The 26,148-nt window shown below is 45.1% G+C and overlaps 1 protein-coding gene across 1 annotated transcript in view; it reads right to left on the bottom strand.

Annotated features, from left to right (window-relative positions):
* capn7 (calpain 7) overlaps positions 1-2,227 on the bottom strand; it is a 39,709-nt gene extending 37,482 nt beyond the window's left edge. The window contains exon 1 of the mRNA XM_041184207.1: positions 2,008-2,227. Within this exon, the coding sequence (XP_041040141.1) occupies positions 2,008-2,109 (102 nt within the window). The 5' untranslated portion in view covers positions 2,110-2,227. The remainder of the gene's footprint in view (positions 1-2,007) is intronic.
* Positions 2,228-26,148: the final 23,921 nt, after the last annotated feature.

Here is a 26,148-nt window from a genome sequence, read left to right as displayed (position 1 = left end):
GCGACTGATGGAATGGTGATATATTTCCAAGTTAGGCTGGTGAGTGAGTTGGAGGGGAACTTCCAGGTGGTGGTTCTGCTGCCCTTGTCCTTCTAGATGGTAGTGGTCGTGAGTTTGGAAGATGCTGTCTAAGAAGCCTTGGTGAATTCCTGCTGTGCATCTTGTAGATGGCATATACTACTGCTACTGTGCGTCGGTGGTGGAGGGAGTAAATGTTTGTGGATGTGGTGCCAATCTAGCGGGCTGCTTTGTCCTGGACGGTGTCAAGCTTCATGAGTGTTGTGGAAGCTGCACTCATCCAGGAAAGTGGGGAGTATTCCATCACATTCCTGACTTGTGCCTCGTGGATGGTTGATAGGCTTTGGGGAGTCAGGCGGTGAGCTACTCATAGCAGGATTCCTAGCCTCTGACCTGCTATTGCAGCCACAGAATTTATATGGCTAGTCCAGTTCAGTTTCTGGTCAATAGTAACCCCTAGGATATTGATAGTGGGAGATTTAGTGATGGTAATGCCATTGAATGTCAAGGAGCAATGGTTGGGTTCTCTCTTGTTGGAGATGGTCATTGCCTGGCACTTGTGTGGCACAAATATTACTTGCTACTTTACTTGTCCAGGTCTTGCTGCATTTGGACATGGACTGCTTCAGTATCTGAGGAGTTGCGAATGGTGCTGGACATTGTGCAATCAGCGGCGAACATCCCCACTTCTGACTTTATGATGGACAGAAGGTCATTGATGAAGCAGCTGAAGATCATTGGGCCAAGGACACTATCCTGAGGAACTCCTGCAGAGATGTCCCAGAGTTGAGATGACTGACCTCCAACTACCACAACCATCTTCCTTTGTGCTAGGTATGGCTCCAAATAGTGGAGAGTTTTCCCCGATTCCCATTGACTCCAGTTTTGCTAGGGCTCCTCGATGCCACACTTGGTCAAATGTGGCCTTGATGTCAAGTGAAGTCACTCTCACCTCACCAGTTCAGCTCTTTTGTCCATGTTTGAACCAAGGCTGTAATTAGGTCAGGAGCTAAGTGGCCCTGTCGGAATCTAAACTGGCTTCAGTGATCAAGTTATTGCTAAGCAAGTGCCGCTTGACAGCACTGTTAATGAACTCTTCCATTACTTTACTGATGATCAAAAGTAGACTGATGGGGCGGTAATTGGCCACGTTGGATTTGTCCTGCATTGTGTGTACAGGACAGGCCTGGGCAATTTTCCATATAGCCAAGTAGATGCCAGTGCTGTAGCTGTACTGGAACAGCTTGGCTTGGGCCGTGGCAAGTTCCGTACAACAAGTCTTCAGTAGTATTGCCAGAACATTGTCATGGCCCACAGCCTTTTCAGTATCCAGTGCCTTCAGCCATTTGATACCACTTAGAAGGAATCGAATTGGCTGAAGTCTGGCACCTGTGATGCTGGGGACCTCCGGAGGGGGCCGAGATGGATCATCCACTCCCACACGGGTTAGATGGGGCGTTGCAGCATTCTGACCCAGTGACAAAGGAATGGCAACATATTTCCAAGTCAGAATGGTGTGCAACATGGAAGGAAACTTACAGGTGGTGATGTTCCCATTTGCCTGCTGCCCCTGTTCTTCCAAGTGGAAGAGGTCCCAAAAGGACTCTCACAGGCACACGCCTCCAAAGGGTGCCTCACACACACACATCGGCAGCAGAATCCCTGTATTGCCAACTCTCTGGCCAATCTGGCCCGGAGTCCATCAGTACACGTCAGTCCTGAAGCCATCAACGAAACCCCCACCTCCCCCAGCCACCCATGGTCCCTTAGCCCCAGGTCAACCCCTAGAGCTCCACCGGTGTTCCCGGATCATCCATTCCCCACTGGCTCGCCAAGCATCCACTGCCCCCGACCCCCTCCTCACCCTTCTAGACCTAGACCCAGCCCCAGCCCCAGCCCCAGCCCCGCCCCCAGAACCCCACCAGCACCCAGGCCCCTAGCACTCCCCCGGCCCGCCTCCCACCAGCACCGCCACCCTGGCGGGCTCACCTTGTAATAAAACACGGCCTCAGTGAAGCGGCCGCCCTGGTCGCTTCTCACCGCCACCTGGGCGAATTTGACGGCGTCCTGCTCCAAGGCGCTCGGGTCCATGGTGCTGCCTTCCCCCCACCCCGGAGCACGACCCTCTTCCTGAGTGAAAACAGAGAGCCCACCGCCCTCTTCCTCCAGGTCCGGATCAGCCGGGATCACAGCAGCTACTTCCGCTTCCGGCTGACCCCGGCCCGGGCGGGGGGGGGGCGGGGCAGAGTCAAACCCTTCTCTGATTGGATGAATAAAGATGTCACCAGAAGGGGCCAGGTTGCTTCCAAGTTGGAAATAAAAAGTATCCATCAGTGTGTATATGTTGGTTTATCTAATGTTAGTTTTGGCTCTGAGTCAGAAGGTTGTGGATTCAAATCCTATTCCAAAGACATAATCATATAACAAGGCCTATACCAGTGCAGTACTGTAGGATTGCTGCATTGTCAGAGGTGCCATCCATTGTATAAGACTTTAAACCAAAGCCCTGCCCATCCTATAATTCCTAACCCTGGTTGGAGTCATTCTGGAGGTTTGATTGTATGACGTTTGTCCATGTGGTGCATGATTGTGACAGTTTGTCACATGATTTCTTCAGATGTTATTGTATTTACCTGACAACAGTTGGGTCCCCTGCTGTGGTTTTGCTCATGCAGCTACTGTACAAGGACTTCTGAGAACAGGAACTCATGGGAAAATGAGGGAGGCATGGGACGAGATATCAGGGGACCTGACAGTGATTTTCCAATCCTCTCTGGCCACAGGTTGGGTGCCAGAGAACTGGAGCACTGCTAACGTTATCCCATTATTAAAAAAGGGAAGAAGGGTTAGACCAGGAAATCACAGGCCAGTCAGTCTAACCTCGGTGGTGGGGAAGTTACTAGAAAGAATTCTGAGGAACAGAATATATCTGCACTTGGAGAGACATGGATTAATCAGGGATAGTCAGCATGGATTTGTTAAGGGAAAGTCGTGTTTGACAAACTTGATCAAATTTTTTGAGGAGGTAACCAGGAGTGCTGATGTGGGTAATGCATTGATGTGGTCTACATGGACTTTAGCAAGGCTTTTGATAAGGTTCCTCATGGCAGACTGGTCAAGAAAGTAAGAGCCTATGGGATCCAAGGCAAAGTGGCATATTGGATCCAAAACTGGCTGACAGGCAGGAAGCAGAGGGTGATGATAGAGGGATTTTTCTGTGACTAGAAGTCTGTTTCCAGTGGGGTACCAAGGGCTTGGTGCTGGAGCCCTTGCTGTGGCTTACATAAATGATTTGGACTTAAATGTAGGGGGTATGATCAAGTTGAAATAAAAATTGGTAGGAGGAAAGCAGTAAACTGCAGGAGGATATCAATGGACTGGTCAGGTGGGCAGCGCAGTGGCAAATGGAATTCAACCCAGAAAAATGTGAAGTAATGCACTTGGGGAGAGCTAACAAGGCAAGGGATTACACCATGAATGATAGGACCCTGGAAAGTACTGAAGATCAAAGTGACCTTCGTGTGCATATCCACAGATCCTTAAAGGTAGCAGGGCAGGTAGATAAGGTGATTAATAAAGCATATGGGATACTTGCCTTTATTAGCTTTGGTATAGGAGACAAGAGCAGGGAGGTTATGCTGGAACTGTATAACACATTGGTTAGGCCACAACTAGAGTACTCGGGGTTTCTCACAGTAGTTCTGGTCACCAAATTATAGGAAGGATGTGGTTGCACTGGAGATGGTGCAGAGGATATTTACCAAGATACTGCCTGGCTGGAGGGTCAGAGTCAAGAGGAAAGATTGGATAGGTTGGGATTGTTTTTCTTGGAGCAGTGAACCTGATAGAGGTGTATAGATTATGAGGGGCATAAATAGGGTGGATAGGAAGGCACTTTTTCCATTAATAGAGGGTTCAATAACCAGGGGGCATAGATTTAAGGTAAGAGGTAGAAGGTAAAGAGGGGAGTTGAGGAGAAATCATTTCACCCAGAGGGTGATGGGAGTCTGGAAGTCACTAACTGGAAGGGTGGTTCAGTCAGAAATTATCATAACATTTAAAAAGTACTTCAATATTCACTTGCGTTGCCATAACCTCCAGGGCTATGTGCCAAGTGCTGGAAAATTGGATTAGTGTAGCCAGATCTTTGTTGACTGGTGCAGACATGATTGGCTGAATGGCCCCCTTCCATGCTGTAAAAGTCTATGAGTCTATGATGAAAGGAAGCTGAGTGTGGAAAGCCAGAGGCGCAACAAACTTTAATTTCACAAGTAACTAATGTTAACTGGCTGAAACCAATTGTAATACAAATATCTCATAATCAACAGTAATACAATAACTAGGCAATAGTCTATATGTAATATATGTAATGTCCTGATATCCAACCTGTAACTAATCCATAACCTCCTGAAACCACAGCTGAAAATCCCCTCCAATGCATAAGGTGCAGTCAGTCTCTTCAGGTGATGCTACTTTTAATTGGCCCCCATCTCCTTGGTGTCTAGTTTGGATTTAATTCTCTGTGAAGCTAACCATTCCTGACTGGAAACCTCAGAGCTGATATTTGCATACACTTCACATATCAAAACTGGCCAGTGCAGGTAAACATGAACCAATCGGAGAGATTACACAAAGGGCTGTGGGCTCTCTGTTTGGGGTTTCTCACAGGAAACATCATCCTAAACATAGCTTAGCACCAACATTTCTAAACCACTCCCTGGACTCAGTCTCAATAAAGGAGAGTTTCAATAGAATTATAAAAATTACAGCCTAGGAGGGCCATTCAGACCGCAATGCTGGGACTCCTTATATTACATCTTCATAAATTTTTATCCCTTTCCCTTATAAGTTAAGTTTTTGTCTCTACTTAGATGGATTTTTGGAATCTAACGGAACCAATAGATTTGTGGATTGGACATGAAAGTGGAGTTGAGGTCAAAGATCAGCCATGATCTTTGTGAATGATGGAGCAGCTCGAGGGGATGTATGGCCTGGAACATACATCTTCAGTGATGGTGACCGACCAAAATGGGAGAAGGTTAATTCGGGAAGTCACCAAACATAGAGAAATTTCATCAGGAACATGCAGAGATGAAGTCAAAGTGGCAAAGAGAGTGAAAAAGCCTTTAAATAACTGAAATAACTGACCCTCCAAGCAACAGCTGCCCCACATGTGGTAAAGTCTGCAGATCGTGCATGGACTTATCAGCCATCTCAGAACACATCGAACTGGAGTGGAAACAAGTCATCCCTGAATCCGAGGGACTGCTTAAAAGACTGTTGAGTGTTTTCTAATTTGACTTTATACACTATTGCTTTTATATTTAGTGATTTATTTTGTTTTGCAAATTATTTCAGCGAGAAATGCACAGTGCTGCACATGTACAGTACAGTATTTCAACTTGTACATTGGTTTGTCCGGATGAGAAATATCCATAGGAACCTAGCTCTGGTTTTAACATTGATTCCTGTGGAAACACTTTGTTTTGATTAAAGTAGCAATTTTCAGGAACGCAACTGAAAATCACCAGAAGACATGATTTATCCAGCGTTCTTCACACCCACACAATGCAGATTGTGATTCTGATCACTCACTTGTCAGTAGCAGGGTGATGGTGCAACCACGGAAAATAAACGAATCCAAACACAATGGCATTCCGCACATCAACATTCCATGCATGAGAGATGATGGCAAAGGTCAGAAGTTATCAGAAGCTCTCAGGCAGTTCCTTCAACCTGAAGGCTCACCAGGTGAAGCATGGAACTCTCTGCGATCAATCATCTACGAAGCTGCAGTAATCACGTTTGGCAAAGGACAAAAAAAGAACAAAGATTGGTTCGAGACTCAATTTACAGAAATGACTTCAGTTATTATTAAAGTAAAGCACACAGCTTAACTGGCTTACTCTGTCTCCTAATCCTAAAGCATGTGACAATTTAATGCTAGCTAAGGCAGTTGTGCAGAAGAAGCAAGGTACTGTGCCAACAGGTGTATGCAAAGAATTGTACCGCTAGTGACAATGGTAACTTTCACACTATGTGACAGTATCAAGAGAGCACTCAGCCCCACTATCACCAAAGTTGCTCCTTTGAAATCCACAGATGGGAAGTAGTCACTGACTAGGACAAGCAAGTGGCCCACTGTGTAGACCACTAATCCGAGCTTTAATCATGTGAGACAGACATCTCTCTGTTTGTGTTTGGTGATTTTCTGGAGTCACTGACATGTATGAGATTGATGAGGAACTCTCAGTACTTGAGCTTAAAAAGGCCATTGATTCCCTGACAGCAAGGAAAACACCTGGAAAGGATAGAATACCAGCTGAGCTACTCAGGTATGGAAAGCCCCACCTGTCGACGTACCCCCATGGCCTCCTCCTCCTCTGCTGCAGAGAAGGCTCTGTCCCACAGGGGTTGCATGACACAAACATCATCCTGATGTACGAGAACAAAAGTGGTCGAGGGAATTTCAATAACTAGTGGGGAATCTCAATCCTCTGCGTCAATGGAAAGGCCTTCCAGAGTCATTCTAATGAAGCGCCATTGAATAGCCAACAAAATGTACACAGATACACTATATGGCTTCAGAGCAGGAAGATGCATGGTAGACAGGATCTTCTCTGCACCTGGGCTTGTAGAGAAGTGAGCAAACTCCGCTCTATCTTGCTTTCATGGGTCTCTGTTTCCTACACTGCAACAGTGACTGAACTTCAACATTTAATAGGCTCTAAAGAACTTTGGGACATTCTAAAGTTACAAAAGGTGCAATATAAATGCAGGTTCTTGTATTGAGAAATACTGCCCAAATATTTGGAGTGGCATTTGTGAGCTATCTGACACAGGAGCAGTGGACCTCCATGGTTTGCATTTCTTCCATTGAGCCAAAATCAAACTCTTAATATAACTGCGCTGCTCCCCTTTTGTGTAAATCCAAAGGAGGCCCATGCTTGATTGGACAGCAAGTTGTTGTTGCAATCTAATTTGCCAAAGTTTTGTGGCAACCGATTACACCCACAAATTTCCAGATGCCAAGTGCCAGGCTTCAGCCAGAAATAGAAAAATTGGAGAGAAAGTCTCCTTGGATTATTTCCACGTGCCTTTTACTGGGTAGTTAAGGAGTGGTGCCTTGACTCAATAAATGTGGATTGTACAAATGGAATTTGTGCAGCAATGCTGTCATTGCCTACTAGTTTGTCTTTGGTTGCTTAATCAGCTGCAATATGTTGAATAATGGCAATAAAAGTTTTTTTTAGGCATGGACGTGCAGCTGTGTGTCTTCAGTTGTGTTTCTGAGTGACTATGTCCCAGCTGAAAATAGTAACCAAGGAAACATAGCAGAGAAACCAGGGAGCAAAGGGCATTAGAAAGAGAAGAACTAAGACAACAGCAAGTATAGAAAAAACCTTGAAAGCAATTGTAACACAAACTGCCTCAGGTGTCCTCACTTCCTGATTTAAATATTTTAATGTGGCTGCCATAAAATTTAGCTGCATTCAGATTTAGCACTGACAGGCTGAATTTACCAGGACTCAGGGGAAACCTGGGAGCTGAACAGACTAGAATGGCTGGATCCAGCAGGAAAGTGCCTTTCCAGCACTGCTTGTGGGCCAAGAGGACCAGGTATGCTTTTCCCAGCCCACCAAGCAAAACTGTTAACATCTGATGATCAGACCCCACAATCAACTGACCTTTCCGAATTCCACAAAGTCTGAATTTTTGCTCCCAGGTCAGGAGTGCAGAGTTGGGAAGGTTCCTGGCTCTGCAAACCCGACTTGGGAGAAAGTCAGATTTGATCAATGATCAGAGGGGGTGGGGGTGAGAAGCTGGGTGTTAACAGGAGTCTTGGTCGCTGTGGAAATGGTTTGGAGGCAGCAGAGGGGCGGCCGGGTGCAGAGGCAGGCTAGACAAAAGGCTGGCTTCAGTGATCCGGCACTTTGTCCCAGCTGCAAAAAAAACCCCAATTAAAAAAAACAGCCCTCTAGCCCTCGCCTTTCACATCCCACACAGCTCCATGCCCTATCCATGCCAACATATGCCACCTCATGCCCTGCACCCACTCCTATGATACTTCACATCCTCCATGCCAACCTTTGCAACTCTACCAACCCCCACTGCCCCTCATACCCTCTCTGTCAATGTATGCCTCTCTATCAATCCCACATAGTCTCTTATACTCTCCATGTCAACCTATGCCCCTCTACCCACCCTCTAGGGCCCCTCATACCTCCTTGCCGATCTATACCCCTCCACACGTCCCCATGACTCTTTGTAGACCCTATTCCAACTTAGTGTCAACCCATGCCTCCATCCACCCCCTTTTCCCTTACACCCTCCATGCCAACCCACCCAGCATCCACCATGGGCAGACCTCAGGACCCATGCTGGCAGGAAATAAAATAAAGTTTAAGTGTCTATTGATGAATTAGCAATTTTAAAAAAACGACTCTCATTGAGAAAACCCCATTCACTACATTTAAATTCCTTCAGCCACTTACCACATATGACAACAAGCATTTGTTTTACAGCCCCACATACAAGACTTTATAACCACTTTGAGCTGTCAGCCAGCTGTAAGCTGACAGGCACACCACTGTGATAATGATTAGTTGTGAAATCTGTCAAGCAGCACAGATCCTAAAATGACAGCAAAAACAGAAACAGAAATACTTGGAAAAACTCAGCAGGTCTGGCAGCATCGGCGGAGAAAAGCACAGTTGACGTTTCGAGTCCTCATGACCCTTCAACAGAACTAAATAAAAATAGGAAAGGGGTGAAATATAAGCTGGTTTAATGATGTTTCCAGCTAATTATATGGCCAAATATGTGCTTTCCCTATGAATGGCGGTGCAGCCAGCCTGGTCTTCTTCAATGTAGGCTATCCTCCTGAAAGGGATGTTCCATTGAAAAAAATTGCAATGATTTGAAACATTGAAAATTGAACACTGGAATGAGAGAGAGAGAGAGAGAGAGAGAGAGAGAGAGAGCGAGAGTGGGTCCCATAGCGACAGATGTGACATTGGAGGCATTAGTGGTGGAGGTTGGCAGGAAGAGAGACACCATGGTTCCAGAGGTGACCAGGAGACCCTCAAGGAGGGAATGGGAGCAGGTGGCCAGGGAGATCAATTGCTGAATCCTGGTGTCTAATGACATTGTGCAGTTGGTCCACATCAGTGAATGCATCTTTGCATCACTTCTCCTACCTATCATGCCACTAGACTCTCAAATTGCTCAAGCCACCACAACCCCATCACTCACCCATCATTCAGGACTCACATCTAACACCCTAATACTCCACCTCACCCTCACTCACCTAACAAAACTGCCAACTTTGTATCCATCTCTCGCTGCCTCCAAGTATTTCCAGCATTTCAACTATGGTAAGAACCTCACCAAATGCAATACTACATTGTGGTTGACTCTTAAATGCCCTCTGAAATGGTCTAGAAGCCATTCAGTTGTATCAATCCGCTACAAAGTCACAAAAAAGGAATGAAACCGAAATGACCACCTAGCATCGACCTAGGCACCGGAAATGACAATGGCAAGCTCAGCCCTGTTGATCCTGCAAAGTCCTCCTTACTAACATCTGAGGGCTAGTGCCAAAATCAGAAGAGCTGTCTCACAGACTAGTCAACAACAGCCTGACATAGTCATCTTCACGGAGTCGTATCTTACAAATAATGTCCCAGACACCACCGTCACCATCCCTGGGTATGCCCTGTCCCACCAGCAGGACAGATCCAGCAGAGGTGGTGACACAGTTGTATACAGTTGTGAGGGAATTGCACTGGGAGTCCTCAACATCGACTCCAGCCCCCATGAAGTCTCATGGCATCAGGTCAAATATGGGCAAGGAAACCTCCTGCTAATTACCACATACTGCCCTCCTTCAGCTGATGAATCAGCGCTTCTCCATGTTGAATACCACTTGGAGGAAACACTGAGGGTGGCGATGGTGTAGAATGTATTCTGGGTGGGGAACTTCAATGTCCATCACCAAGAGTGGCTCGGTAGCACCACTACTGACTAAGCTGGCCAACTCCTAAATGACATAGCTGCTGGACTGGGTCTGTGGCAGGTGGTGAGGGAAACACCAAGAGGGAAAAACATACTTGACCACATCCTCACCAAACTGCCTGCTGCAGATGCACCTGTCCATGACAGTATCAGTAGGAGTGACCACCGCACTTTCATTGTGGAGACAAAGTCCCGCTTTCACATTGAGGATACCATCCATCGTGCTGTGTGGCGCTACCACCGTGCTAAATTGGATAGATTCCGAACAGATCTAGTAACTCAAGACTGGACATCCATGAGGTGCTGTGGGCCATCAGCAGCAGCAGAATTCTACTCAAACACAGTCTGGCCCGGCATATCCCCCACTCTACCATTACCGTCAAGCCAGGGGATCAACCCTGGTTCAATGAAGAGTGCAGGAGGGCATGCGGGGAGCATACATTCCTAAAAATGAGTTGTCAACCTGGTGAAGTTATAACACAGGACTACTTGCATGCCAAACAACATAAGCAGCAAGTGGTAGACAGAGCTAAGTGATCCCACAACCAATGGATCAGATCTAAGCTCTGCAGTCCTGCCACACCCAGTCGTGAATGGTGATGACAATTAAACAACACACTGGAGGAGGAGACTCCACAAATAACCCCATCCTCAATGCTGGAGGAGCCCAGCACATAGTGCAAAAAATAAGGCTGAAGCATTTGCTACAGTCTTCAGTCAGAAGTACCGAGTGGATGATCCATCTCGTGCTCCTCCAGAGGTCCCCAGGAACACAGATGCCAGCCTTCAGCCAATTCAATTCAGTCCAAATGATATCAAGAAACAGCTGAAGGTACTGGATATTGCAATGGCTGTGGGCCCCTGACAATATTCCATCAATAGTACTGAAGACTCCAGACGTTGCTCCAGAAGTTGCTGTTCCCTAGCCAAGCTGTTCCAGTACACTGACATCTACCTGGCAATGTGGAAAATTGCCCAGATATGCCCTGTAAACAAAAAGGAGGAAAAATCCAACCCGGCCAGTTACTGCCCCATCAATCTACTCTTGATCATTAGTGAATTAGTGGAAGGGGCCATCAACAGAGCTTTCAAGCAGCACTTGCTTAGCAATAACCTGCTCACTGATGCCTAATTTGGGTTCTGCCATCATTACCGCCTTGGTTCAAACATAGACTAAAGAGCTGAACTCCCGAAGTGAGGTGAGAATGACTGCCCTTGATATCAAGGCCGCATTTGACTGAGTGTAGCATCAAGGAGCTCTAGCAAAACTGGAGTCAATGGGAATTAGGGAGAAAATTCTCCACTGGTTGGAATCATACCTAGCACAAGGGAAGACGGTGGCAGTTGTTGGAGGTCAACCGTTGGAGCTCCAAGGCATCACTGCAGGCCAACAATTTTCAGCTGCTTCATCAATGACCTTCCTTCTATCATACGGTCAGAAATGGGGATGTTTGCAGGTGTTTGCACAATGTTTAACACCATTCGTGACTCCTCAGATACTGAAGCAGTCCATGTCCAAATGCAACAAAACCTGGACAATATCCAGGCTTGGGCTGACAAGTGGCAGGTAACATTCGAGCCACACAATTGTCAAGCAAGGACCATCTCCAACAAGAGAGAATCCAACTATCGCCCCTTGGCATTCAATGGCATTACCATCACTGAATTGCCCATTATCAACATCCTGGGGGGTTACCATTGACCAGAAACTGAACTGGAATAGCCACATAAATACTGTGGCTACAAGAGCAGGTCAGAGGCTAGGAATCGTGCAACGAGAAACTCACCTCTTGATTCCCCAAAGCTTGTCCATCATCTACAAGGCACAAGTCAGGACTGTGATGGAATACTCCCCATTCGCCTGGATAAGTGCAGCTCCCACAATACTCAAGAAGCTTGACACTGTCCAGGACAAAGTAGCCCACTTGACTGGCACCACATCCACAAACATTTACTCCCTCCACCACCGACGCACAGTAGCAGCAGCATGTACCATCTAAGCGATGCACTGCAGGAATTCACCAAGACTGCTTAGACAGCACCTTCAAAACCCACCACCACTACCATCTAGAAGGACAAGGGCAGCAGATATATGGGAACATCACCAGCTGGAAGTGCACCCCCAAGTCACTCACCAGCCTGACTTGGAAATATATCGCCGTTCCTTCGCTGTCCTGGGTCAAATTCCTGGAACTCCCTCCCTAACAGGACTGTGGGTGTACCTACAACACATGGACTTCAGCGATTCAAAAAGGCAGCTCACCGCCATCTTCTCAAGGACAACTAGGGATGGGCAATAAATGCTGGCCCTGCCAGCGAAATCCATGCATCACTCCAGCACCCCATCCAGCAGTGCTGGCACTTCTCTGTTGATACCTCTGGCACCCTCCCGAATCCTTGAGCTGTCCTGACTCCCAACCTCCCCTGAAGAACACAGCATCCCCAGTCAACCCTGGAATCTGCAACTCTGCATCTTCTCTATCCCCCGTCAGTCTTGACACGTCCCCCCCTGCCCCCCAGCACCCCCAGATCTGCTCCCCCCAACTCCCACATTACCGCTGGCTTTGTTCCCATCCAACCCCTCTCCTTCTATCCTGGTTCCAGTCCTTCACCCAGCTCGCTTGCTCCCCTGTCTCCGCTCCTCCCTAGAGTTCTCTCTGGCACCCCAGTTCTGCTTCCACCTCCATGCTAGACACCTACATCCCTGCTCCTCAGTCTCACCAATGTCGGAGAAGAATGGGAGCCAGGATGGCAAGGGCATGGAGGGTGTGAGAGGGTGGTATGTAGCCAGGTTGCTATAGGGTTGGAAGTTTTCGGAGGTACCTGGGGGTTATGGGTGAGTGGAGCCAGAGGTGCTGGTGAGCGGGCTGGGTGGTGGGGTGTGGAATTGGCAGTTGGCAGGCCCAGGTTGCTGGTGGTGGGTGTGGAGGGTGCTGGGATAGAGTGGAATTAATAGTAGAGCTGCAATTAAAACTTAAATAAAAATTTGAAAATAAATAAAAAACACTTACCAAATGTCTGCAGTTGGGCCATGTTCAGAGACTGCCATTAAACTGAAGAGAGATTCCAAGGGGTGTGTCTTCAGCTCTTGATGTCAGAGGGGGTGTGGGTCAGTGGGAATTGCACTTTGCCATTTGGCTTTTCCAGTCCATTTGCCAATCGATCCACTCTGCAGCCGGGAGAACAAGTTCCTGCTGCAGCTGACAAAAACGATTGTAGTCTTGCACACAGCCTGCAGTGTATTGCTCTGCTATGCTGATGAATGCAAGACCCTGGCCAAAGGCATCAGGGAGCTTGGGCAGCCACAGGATAAAAGCTTCGTCGTAGCTTCCCGGGAATCTTGCACGTACCAGTGTAAATACCTTTATGTGGTTGCGCACCAGTTGCACGTTGATGGAGTGGGACTGCTTGAGGTTCATGGATACTTTAGGTTAATCTGGGGGCATAGGGAATGCCATGTGTGTGCAGTTGATGATGTTACAACCGGTGTGGGAGGAGTCCGTGAACTATCAAACCCCACTACTCCACAGGCCATACCATTAATTTAAATGGTTAATTTTCTCACTGAAATTGCCAGTTGTGTACATATAGCTCTAGCACCCAGAAGAAAAGAGACTCTGTCCAGAGTTCTTTCAAAAACTCAGAATGATTAACTTATTTATAACAAAACTTCTTTCAACAAGTTGCAAGTAGTGGTTAACACACAATTGTAACCGGGAAGCATAACTATCTATCTCTTCCTAAAGAATTTCCCCAACAAACAAACAGACACACAGATAGACAGAGAGAGTATCTCTGCAGAGATGGGCTTTGGAGGATGGGTGTTATAAAATAAAGGATAAAGTCCACAGGGTCTAAACGCTGTTGACCTGGAGTTCTCTCGTGTGCAGATGGGTTGCTGGTCCTGATGGATGCCTGGAAGTTCTCACCAACTGGTCCAGCTTTGCAGGTCCAAATGCAGACTAGTTACATTCAGATGAGGGTTATCTGGCTGCAGATTGATAGCAGCATAAAATTTTAGGCAAGGTAGATAGAGGCAGCCAGTCAAGGTAGCCTTCTCTCCTCAGCTTATTCTCCAACAAGACTATCTTCAAAACAAGCAGGTTCACAACTTAAGTTATTTTTTCTCTCTCCCATGTGATTGCATTTTTGCTTCCAGCTTTTCATTAATTAAAGTTCTTTGCAGTTCAACACAAACAAACAACCCCTTCTCAAGTATCATACAGATCAGGTGATTTCTTGGAAGCGGCCTGCTTTTTGACAGCTCCAAGGTGAACGTATGACCTTTTAAAAAAAATCCAAAGTTAGCATCCACATGTCCAGATCATGCCAAATCCTTCCATTTTGTAAAAGAAGATTTCAGTCTTGAGAGATAATATTCTAACACCTGTGCCTGTGGGAAGCCAGCCACAGAGTCAAATCTGAGCTTATTCTGACTGGTATCATCACAGGCCAAGTTCACATAATTCCCATCAGTGACCTGTCTTATGCTCCTCTCTGCAGCTTGCCTTTCTGCTGCTTCCCTCTCTGTTGTCCAGCTCCAGCTCTATCATATTAGTCCTCATCTGAGGCCGTATTTAAGACAACCAATGTACCACCCATCCTGATCTGATTCTGAAAACCTCTAAAGTGTGGAAAATAAGTGCTCAACAAGTACTGTGAACAAATATTTTCCGACCAGTAAGGAAGTAAGCAGCTGTGAATTCTGAGTACTTACTGAAGAATTTGCATGATTTTTAAGCAGCCCACTCAATTGTCATTGTGATCTCACCTTGGTTTCATTGGCGACCGTCAGGAAGCCTGGGAAACCTATGGGTGCACCGTTAAATCTTGCTTCAATTGAAGGATTAGCATTTGTTATTAGCTAACCCGCCTCTCCAAAGGCTCAGTCCTACTTAGTTGAACCTGGAAACTGGCAGGTTGTGCCAACCTCCTGATGCTTTGACATTTTCGGTGAATGTCACACCCCTCTCAATTACAGCGAAGCTCACTGATCAACTTTAAAAATCGCCCAATGGGTCTGTGTGGTAGTCCTGTTTATGAACTTCAGGGATACTGTAGAAATGGGCAATGCAAAGCAAAAGGTTGATAAAATGGAGGCAATGGATTGAAAAGGGTGGAATCTTACTCGTCCTAATGAGACAGCTTTAATGGTGGAAAGTAGGACATGAGGCTGTTGGGTTGATGGGCCATGTGTTCCTGCCTCTGGCTGATCTTGTGGAGGCAGGGTGAAACTGGCAACTGCTAACTGCTATCCGGCAGTGCAGGATAGCCAACCTACATGTCTAAGGGCCCACATAGAGGCAGATTGAGGACACTGTTGGAATCTTTCCAGTGGCAGATGCCAACCATGCCACCCCCCCCAACCTCAGCCCCCCCTGCTGTGACTGAAGCCCTGCAAGTGCCTGGAAGTGGCTTGCTGGCAGCTGGCCATTGTGCCCATGAGGCCTCTTTTAGTTCCCCTTCCCACAGGAAGGGCAGGGATCAGCAGGCTACAGCTGGCCTTCCTATGGAGGTGTTTTCCCTATTTCCCCTTTTTAGAAAAATTGAAATCCCTTCAGTGGGCACCTTAAGATGGAGATGCTCTCACAATCGCCATCCTACAGCAGCAGCGCCTACCTCTGCTGGTGAAGATGCCATCCTTTCAAGACAGCAGACCCTCTGATTGGGCCTGCAGTCTCAGGAACCCACCCACTATCTATAACTGGGTTGAAGAAGCAATACAGGATGTGTTGCCTGCAAGTGTGAGGTCTGGGCTTGGAAATAGTCTCCCCCACAATTATTTTTAAATGGCAAAATCTCTGGAAAGGACAAAACTTGGAGGTTAATGGTTTTAAGTAAGGAGACCATGGTCAAAGAAAGGATCAACACAGATTGTTGCTGTCTAGCTTCACCACACAACATTGATTCTATCCTGATAAGCAGGAATACAGAGGGCTGGAAGTTCAGAGAGTGATAGACAGAGGAAAGAAGCAGGGTCTTAAAATTAAAGGAGAATTTTCAGATTCCGCATTCCCAGCCATATCAGGGAATGACACATTCCCAATCAATGAATTTTCTATTCATTTAGAAATGAACGAAAAATCTAAGGGTTGGGCACTTGCAATTTACCTCAGGGATACTAAGGGACAAACCTTCGCCACGACTGGAGAGCCACTTGGAAAACCTTGGAAATGGTAGGAGAAAGAAGGAGGTTCTGCATAGATAGTATGAGGACCTAGGCACCAAATTAAGAAGCAGAACCTCAAAGGTCATAATCTCTGAGCCAATGCAAATTGGCATAGGACAAATCAGATTAGGGAGATGAATGTGTGGCTCAAAGACTGGTGTGGGAGAAGTAGGTTCCAGTTCATGGGGCATTGGCACTAGTACTCGGGAAAGTGAGATCTGTACCACTGGGACGGTCTACACCCAAACTGTGCTGGGACCGGTGTTCTTACGAGCCGCATAACTAGGGAAGTGGAGAGGGTTTTAAACTAATTAGCGGGGGCAAGGGATCACATTTGGGAGGATGTGATAAATCAAAGAGCAGAGACAACAAAAGAGAAAGGTATTATTATGGGAAGTGAAAACTAGACAATGAGAGAAAGGAATAGAGAGTACAAACCTAACAGTAAATCAACAGATATGAAACTGGAGGTTATAAAAAGAATAAAAGGATAAAACTAAAAGCTCTGTATCTAAATGCATGTAGCAATCAAAACAAAACAGATGAACATAGAAATAAATAATTAAGATTTGATAGCCATTACAGAGACCTGGCTGCAGGAAGAAATGGATTGAGACTTGAGTATTGAAGGGTACAGGATATTTAGGAAGGGCAGGAAGTGAGGAAAAGGTGAAGGGGTGGCTCTGTTAGTTAATGACGGTATTAGCACAATAGAGAGGGATGACCCAAGTTTAGGAAAGCAGGGTTTGGAAACAGTTTGGGTAGAGATGAGAAATGGTAAAGGTGAGAAGTCACTTGTGGTGGTTGTGTACAGGCCCCCTATCATTAACCACATGGTAGGGTGGAGCATAAAGGAAGAAATAATTGGAGCTTGTCAGAAAGGCATGGTGATAATCGTGGGAGATTTTAATTTACATATAGACTGGAAAAGTCAGATGGGCAAAGATAGCCTAGATGAGGAGTACATTGAATGTTTTTGGGATTGCTTCTTAGAACAGCATGGCTCTGGAGCCAACCAGAGAGCAGGCTATACTAGACCTGGTATTATGCGATGAGATGATCTCATTGTGAAGGTGCCCCTAGTTAACAGTGACCATAATATGGTTGAATTTTACATTCAGTTTGAGGGAGAGAGGAGTGGGTCTGAGACTAAGTTTTTAAACTTAAATAAGGGCAATTATGGGGTCATGAAAGTTGAGTTGACTAAAGTGCATTGGAAAATTAGGTTAAGGGATAGGTCAATAGAGATGCAGTGGCTATATTTAAGGGGATATTTCAGAATGCAGAGAATGGATACATTCCAATGAGTAAGAAAAAGTCCAAGGGACTGCTAAATTACTTTAAAAGAACAAAGGAAATAAACAGCCAAATAAAGCATTTTTATATTAGGGTGTAATCCGTGATTAACTAGAAAGGTTAAAGATCGTATCAAGCTTAAAGAAAAAGCATATAATTATGCAAAGACAGGTGGCAGGTCAGAAGATTGGACAGAGTATAAGGAACAGTAAAGAATGACTAAAAGACTATTAAGGAGGGAAAAATTATACTATTAGAGAAAGCTAGCCAGAAATATAAAAACAGATAGTAAGTGTTTTTATAAATATTTAACAAAGAAAGAGTTAACAAAATAAGTATTGGTCCTATAGAAAGTGAGACTGGAGAATTGATAATGGAAAACAAGGAGATGGCAGATGAATTGAACCAGTATTTTGGATCAGTTTTCACTATAGAAGAAAAGAGTAACATCCCAGAAGCAGCTATAAAGCAGGAAATGGAAGTGGGGAAGGAAGTCAGGAAAATTACAGTCACTAGAGAAGTGGTACTGAGTAAATTGTTGGAGCTGTGGGCTGACAAGAGCCTGGGTCCTGATGGACTTCATCCTAGGGTCTTAAAGGAAGTGTCTAGTGAGACAGTTGTGCATTGGTTATAATTTTCCAAAACTCCCTAGATTTGGCAAAGGTCCCATTAGATTGGAAGATAACAGATGTAACTCCATTATTCAAAAAGGGAAGGAGACAGAAAGTGGGAAACTACAGACCAGTTAGCTTAACATCTGTCATAGGGAAAATGTTAGAAGCTATTATTAAAAAAGTTATAGCAGAGAACTTGGATAAACTCAAGGTAATCAGTTAGAGTAACATGGTTTTGCGAAAGGGAAATCATGTTTAACCAACTTATTGGAGTTCTTTGAGGAAGTACGTGTGCTGTAGATAAAGGGGAACCGATGGATGTACTGTACTTAGATGTCCAGAAGGCATTTGATAAAGTGCCACATCAAAGGTTATGGCGGAAAATAAAAGCTCATGGTATAGGGGTAACATATTGGCATGGATAGAAGATTGGCTGGCTAACACGAAACAGAGGGTAGGCATACATGGGTCTTTTTCATGTTGGCAAGATGTAACGAGTGGCGTGCCACATGAATAGTGCTGGGACTTCAACTGTTTACAATTTATATAAGTGACTTGGATGAAGGGATTGAAGGGATGGTTGCTAAATTTGCTGATGGCACATAGATAGTTAGGAAAGTAATTTGTGAAGAGGATATAAGGACATAGATAGGTTAAGTGAATGGGCAAAGATCTGGCAAATGGAGTATAACATGGGAAATATGAAATTGTCCATTTTGGCAGGAAGAACAAAAGAAAAGCATATTATCTACATGTTGAGAGGTTGCAGAGCTCTGAGGTGCAGAGAGATCTGGGTGTACTAGTGCATGAATCACAAAAGACTAGTATGCAAGTACAGGTAGCAATTAGAAAAGCTAATAAAATGTTACCATTTATTGTGAGGGGAATCGAATACAAAAGTAGGGAGGTTATGCTTCAGTTGTATAGGGCACTAGTGAGATCACATTTGGAGCACTGTGTACAGTATTGGTCACCTTATTTAAGGAAGGATGTAAATGCGTTGGAAGCAGTTCAGAGAAGGTTTACCAGATTAATACCTGGAATGGGTCAGTTGTTATATGAGGAAAGATTGGACAGATGATGCTTGTATCTGTTGGAGTTTAAAAGAGTAAGAGGCAACTTGATTGAAACATATAAGATTCTGAAGGGTCTTGATAGCGTGAATGTGGAGAGGGTGTTTCCTCTTGTGGAAAAATCTAGAACTAGGGGGGTCACTGTTTAAAAATATGGTCGCCCATTTAAAACAGAGATGAGGTGAAATTTTTTCACTCAAAGGGTTGTGAGCATTTGGAACTCTCTTCCTGGAAGGGTAGTGGAAGCAGGATCTTTGGATATTTTTAAGGTAGAGGGAGGTAGATTCTTGGTAAGCGATGGGGTGATAGGTTATTGGAGGTAGGTGGGATGCAGATTTTGGTTACCATCAGATCAGCCATGATCTTATTAAATGGCAGAGCAGGCTCGAGAGGCTGAATGGCCCACTCCTGCTCCTTGTTCGTATGTTCTTATGTCCCTCCCCCGAACACGGCATGTTCCATTTTCGTGGGGCAGGACTGGAGTCAGACTGAGGTTCCTGCATGTGCTGTTTACAGAGGCAGCTGGCCATTTAAATCACCAGCTGCCTCAGTAAAGTGAGATTTTGGTAGGCCAGGAGTGTGAAACTCAGATGGTACAAATCCGACCAAGTAAGAGGAAATCTGAATTTGGTGGATTCATTTGGATAGCCAGAGTACCCCTTTGGAGAGTGTGCTAAAGTCGGATGCCCTGTCCGTATGAGACAATGCAAATGTACTGATCATGTGACAGCACTGATGAATCACTGTACCGCGTGAGCAGCTGGGAACTGTAGCTTAGTTCTGGAGGTTTCTGAATGAGCACGCATGATCTGGTGCTCTGCTCTATGTCTCAATAAACCATCACTGTTTATTCTTACATCAGTCTCCCCCTGTTACTGATTGCAACCAGCAACTGAGCATAGAAAGAGTTAGAATTCGGTTGGCCAACTAACTCATTTACCCAAGACATAAAAGAGAGGTAAAGTACCCCTTTGGATATGGTTCTGGGGCACCTTTGGGGGAGGTAAGGCACCCCTTGGGAGAGGTAAGGCAGCCTTTGGGAATTGTTAAAAGTACAAATAATTGTGTGTAAAAAGTGCATAAGCTCATTGGAACTGTCATGCTGTCAAAGAAATGTCAAGCTATTAAGAAATTTTCAAAGGATTCTAGGTGAGTTGGCATGGAGGGGGTAAGGGCAAAGGGTGGTAGTTGGGAGCATGGGTTGGTATGAGTTTACAACAAGTTGGCTTAGGGACGATAAAGGGTCATGGGGATTTGAGGGCTTGGGGGGTTTGAGAGACCATGCCAGGTGGATAGAGTAGCATGAGTTGGTATAGGTTGGTATGGATGAGACATGGGGAGTATATGGGGGTGGTTGAGGGGTGAGGGCTGGAGGGCTGTTTTTTGTTTTATTCTTTTTTAAAATTTAATTCAACACAGTGCTGGAGCACAGAGGCAGGCCTTCTGCACAGCCTGCCTCTGCAGCTGACAGCCTCTGCACTCATTCTGGGGCCATAAAAACCCAACCTGCAGGTAGAACTTTTTAAAGGTCAGGTTCACAGAGTCGGGAATTCTCCTGTCTCTGTGCATCTGGCACCAAAGTGAAAATCTGGGCCTTAGGCAGAGACTCTCTCCTTACATCTTCCAAAGGCCAAAATTCTTTGTGTGGGAAGATGAAGATAGAAAGATAATGAGGAAAGTGGATGTTTATAGTCAAGATGTCCAACTGGTGAATAATGTTATATGTCCACCAGTTGCATGACATTCAAAAGGAGGATACAAATTGACCCATTGTTGTGGTTAGAAATATTTTAGCAGACAATGAAAACCACTCGCTCGAAGGAGATTCTGGGATATGTGTGTGAGGAATAGCATGTGCAAGGAATAATGAAAGGAAGGTAAGGAAATCTCAGATTATAACTTCAAAGTAAACCACAAAAGGGCTAGAGGACATAACTATAAAGTAATGAAAAGTAAATTCAGAACAGAAAGTGAGGAAAAACTTTATGCATTTATAACAAACCAAGAGAAGCAACTAATAAAATAACATTGGGATTAGTCCAAGTAAAAAATACAATTAGATACCATGGAAAGATTTTTATAGGCAAGTGGCTATTTTTATTCCCTTTTCTTCATGTTCCAAAAGTCTTCTCTATTCTCATCAGCTTGATTCATCTCAGAAGTTGATTCCCTTGGGAAATACCATTAACTCCCCTCTTAATAAAAGGGAGTTACGCTACAATATACTGAATTTGATTAGAGTGGTGGAGTTTTGAGATGCTTAAGAGTGATTTATTAATAACAAAGGACATGATTCCAACGACTGGAATGCTGCTCATTAACTTTGCAAAATTTATTTTTTGTTGTTTAGAAACATAGCAAAATAGGAGCAGGAGTAGGTCATTCGGTCCTTTGGGCCTACTCTGTCATTCAATATGATCATGGCTGATCCTCTATCTCAACTCCATACTCATGCTCTCTCCCCAGACCCTTTGCTGCCTTTAGAGTCTAGAAATCTATCTATTTCCTTCTTAAATATATTCAGTGACTTGGCCGCCATAGCCCTTTGTGGTAGAGAATTCCACAGGTTTGCCACCTCTAAGTGAAGAAGTTTCATCTCATCTCAATCCTAAATGGCCTACTCCTTATCTTGAGAGTGTGACCCCTTGTTCCAGAGCCCCCAGCCAGAGGAAACTTCATCCCTGCATCCAGCCTGTCGAGCCCTGTCCGAATTTTATAAGTTTCAATGAGATCTCTCATTCTTCTAAACTCCAGTGAATACAGAATTACCTGGAAAAACTCAGCAGGTCTGGCAGCATCGGCGGAGAAGAAAAGAGTTGACGTTTCGAGTCCTCATGACCCTTCGACAGAACTTGCGTTCGAGTCCAAGAAAGAGTTGAAATATAAGCTGGTTTAAGGTGTGTGTGTGGGGGGCGGAGAGATAGAGAGAATTGGAAAGCAAAGAAGGTGAGCAAGACAACAGAGAGATACGGAAATCTTGTCGCAGAGAGGAACAGAACTTCTTCAAGGAGGTAGGCATTTCTTGAAGAGCAGTGGCAGTCAATTAAACACAGAGATAAAAACAAAAAAACTGCGGATGCTGGAAATCCAAAACAAAAACAGAATTACCTGGAAAAACTCAGCAGGTCTGGCAGCATCGGTAATTCTGTTTTTGTTTTGGATTTCCAGCATCTGCAGTTTTTTTGTTTTTATCTCTGTGTTTAATTGACTGCCACTGCTCTTCAAGAAATGCCTACCTCCTTGAAGAATTTCTGTTCCTCTCTGCGACAAGATTTCCGTATCTCTCTGTTGTCTTGCTCACCTTCTTTGCTTTCCATTTCTCTCTATCTCTCCGCCCCCCACACACACACCTTAAACCAGCTTATATTTCAACTCTTTCTTGGACTCGAACGCAAGTTCTGTCGAAGGGTCATGAGGACTCGAAACGTCAACTCTTTTCTTCTCCGCCAATGCTGCCAGACCTGCTGAGTTTTTCCAGGTAATTCTGTTTTTGTTTTGGATTTCCAGCATCTGCAGTTTTTTTGTTTTTATCTCTGTGTTTAATTGACTGCCACTGCTCTTCAAGAAATGCCTACCTCCTTGAAGAAGTTCTGTTCCTCTCTGCGACAAGATTTCCGTATCTCTCTGTTGTCTTGCTCACCTTCTTTGCTTTCCATTTCTCTCTATCTCTCCGCCCCCCCCACACACACCTTAAACCAGCTTATATTTCAACTATTTCTTGGACTCGAACACAAGTTCTGTCGAAGGGTCATGAGGACTCGAAACGTCAACTCTTTTCTTCTCCGCCGATGCTGCCAGACCTGCTGAGTTTTTCCAGGTAATTCTGTTTTTGTTTTGGATTTCCAGCATCCGCAGTTTTTTTGTTTTTATCTCTGTGTTTAATTGACTGCCACTGCTCTTCAAGAAATGCCTACCTCCTTGAAGAAGTTCTGTTCCTCTCTGCGACAAGATTTCCGTATCTCTCTGTTGTCTTGCTCACCTTCTTTGCTTTCCATTTCTCTCTATCTCTCCGCCCCCCCACACACACACCTTAAACCAGCTTATATTTCAACTCTTTCTTGGACTCGAACGCAAGTTCTGTCGAAGGGTCATGAGGACTCGAAACGTCAACTCTTTTCTTCTCCGCCGATGCTGCCAGACCTGCTGAGTTTTTCCAGGTAATTCTGTTTTTGTTCCAGTGAATACAGTCCTAGTTGGCCTAATATCTCCTCATGTGACAACCCTACCATCCCAGGAATCAGTCTGGTGAACCTTTGCTGCACTCCCTCTATGGCAAGTATACCCTTTCTTAGGCAAGGAGACCAAAACTGCACACAATACTCCACGTGTGGTCTCACCAAGACCCTGGATAGCTGCAGTAAGACATCCTTGCTCCTGTACTCAAGTCCTCTCGCAATGAAGGCCAACATATCATTTGCCTTCTTAACTGCTTGCTGCACTTTCGTGCTAGCTTCCAGGGATTAGCATACAAGCATACCCAGGTCACTTTGTACATCAACGTTTCCCATTTAAAAAATGCTCTGCCATTCTGTTTTTCCTACCAATGTGGATAACTTCATACTTATCCATGTTATACTGCATCTGCCATGTATTTACGCACTCACTCAACTTGTCTAAATTGCCTTGAAGCCTCTTTACATTCTCCTCACCACTCATAATTTTGTGTCGTCAGCAAACTTGGAAATATTACATTTGGTTCCTTCATCCAAATCATTGATATATATTGTGAATAGCTGGGGCCCAAGCACTGACCTCTGCAGTACCCCACAAGTCACCACCTGACATTCCGTAAAAAGACCGATTTATTCCTACTCTCTGTTCTCAGTTTGCTAACCAATTTTCAGTCCATGCCAATACATTATGCCCCATCCCATGTGCTTTAATTTTACACACTAACCTCTTATGTGGGACTTTATCCAAAGCTTTCTGAAAATCCAAATACACCACATCCACTGGTTCTCCCTTATCTATTCTGCTGGTTATGAGCTCAAAAAACTACAATATTTTGATTTCCTTTTCATAAATCCATGTTGACTTTGTCTAATCCTGTTGATATTTTCTAAGTGTCCTGTTACCACATCCTTTTTGATGGATTGTAGCATTTTCCCTACCACTGATGTTAGGCTTAGTTTGTTTTTGTGCTGCATTTGTTTTTATCACTTTTAAATTACAATGAATATGTGTAGAATATTTGAAGCATACAACATAAAAGGAGGACATTCAGCCCATTGTGCCTGTGCCAGCCAGCTCTTTGAAAGAGCCATCCAATTCGTTTGTTTCCTTTTACTATCTTTCTCACCCCAAAGGAATTAGTTCTTGCTCTACTACAGGGAAAAGAGCTGCTTGGTGAGTATCTGCTAAGTGGGTAAGCCCTATTTTATCCTTAATGTTTAAAATAGTGCACAAATTGATAGTAAAGTTAGTAAAATATATAAGAAAGCAACATAGGTAAGTGATTAATTAGATTAAGTAATTATTTAAAATACATTAAGGATGGCAAGATGTGTCAAGGCTGCAGTATGTGGGTGCTCCTGAATTACATTGTGATCCAGGGCAAACACATCTACAGTAAGTGTTTGCGGCTTGAGGAACTTTGGCTCAGAGCCATTGAGCTTGCGGCTGAGCTGCAGCTTCTGCAGCACATTAGGGAGGGGGAAAATTACCTGGATGCTTTATACCAGAAGGCAGTCGCACCACTTATGATAGTGTCTTCTGATTTGGTCAGTGGTCAGGTACAGGAGGGTGTAACTGCGAGTGAGGCAGGTAAGGGGACCTAGAGGGCAGGAGTGCAGGAGTGTGAGCCTCTGCAAATGTCCAGTAGGTTTGAGGTTCACTCAGCTTGTTTGGATGAGAGTGGGTGCTGCAGGGTGAATGAGCAAACTGACCATGGCACTGTGTACAGGAAGCCATTCAAGTGCGGGGGGGAGCAAAAAGGAACATAGTGATAGTCAGGGACAGTATAGTGAGGGGAATTGACACTGTTCTCTGTAGCAAAGAGCAAGAGTTCAGATGGCTGTGCAGCCTGCCCGGTGCCAGGGTTCTGGACATCTGCTCAGGGCTGGAGGGGAACTTGCAGTGGGAAGGGGAGGATTCGGTTGTCATGGTCTATGTAGGTATCAACCACATAGGCAGGATGAGGAAGGAGGCTCTGCATAGTATGAGGAGCTCAGCACCAAATTAAGAAGCAGAACCTCAAAGGTAATAATTTCTGGATTATTACCTGCGCCACTTGCAAACTGGCAAAGGAGAACCAGTTCTGTGGAACGGTCATGAGGACTCGAAACGTCAACTCTTTTCTTCTCCACTGATGCTGCCAGACCTGCTGAGTTTTTCCAGGTAATTCTGTTTTTGTATACTAGACCTGGTATTTTTTGTTTATTCATTCACAGGATGTGAGCTTCACTGGCTGAGCCTGCATTTCTTGCCCATCCCTAGTTGCCCTGGAGAAGGTGGTGGTGAGCTGCTTTCTTGAACCGCTGCAGTCCATGTGGTGTAGGTACACCCACAGTCCTTTTAGGAAGGGAATCCATAGCAGTCATGGGTTTGGAAAGTGTTGTCTAAGGAGCCTTGGTGAATTCCTACAGTGCATCTTGTAGATGGTACACACTCCTGCTACTGTGCGTCAGTGGTGGAGGGAGTGAGTGTTTGTGGATGTGGTGCCAATCAAGCGAGCTGCTTTTTCCTGGACAGTGTCAAGCTTCTTGAGTGTTGTGGGAGCTGCACCCAACCAGGCAAGTGAGGAGTATTCCATCATATTCCTGACTTGTGCCTTGTAGTTGGCAGACAGGCTTTGGGGAGTCATAAGGTGGGTTATTCATCACACTATTCCTAGCCTCTGACCTGCTCTTGTAGCCACAGTATTTATATGGCTAGTCCAGTTCAGTTTCTGGTCAATGGTAACCCCCAAGATGTTGATAGTGGAGGATTCAGTGATGGTAATGCCATTGAACATCAAGGGACG

Source organism: Carcharodon carcharias, chromosome 3, assembly GCF_017639515.1.
Source record: "Carcharodon carcharias isolate sCarCar2 chromosome 3, sCarCar2.pri, whole genome shotgun sequence".
NCBI lineage: Eukaryota > Metazoa > Chordata > Chondrichthyes > Lamniformes > Lamnidae > Carcharodon > Carcharodon carcharias.
The sequence above is the reverse complement of the archived record's forward strand: the minus strand, read 5'-3'. Positions and strand labels throughout refer to the sequence as shown.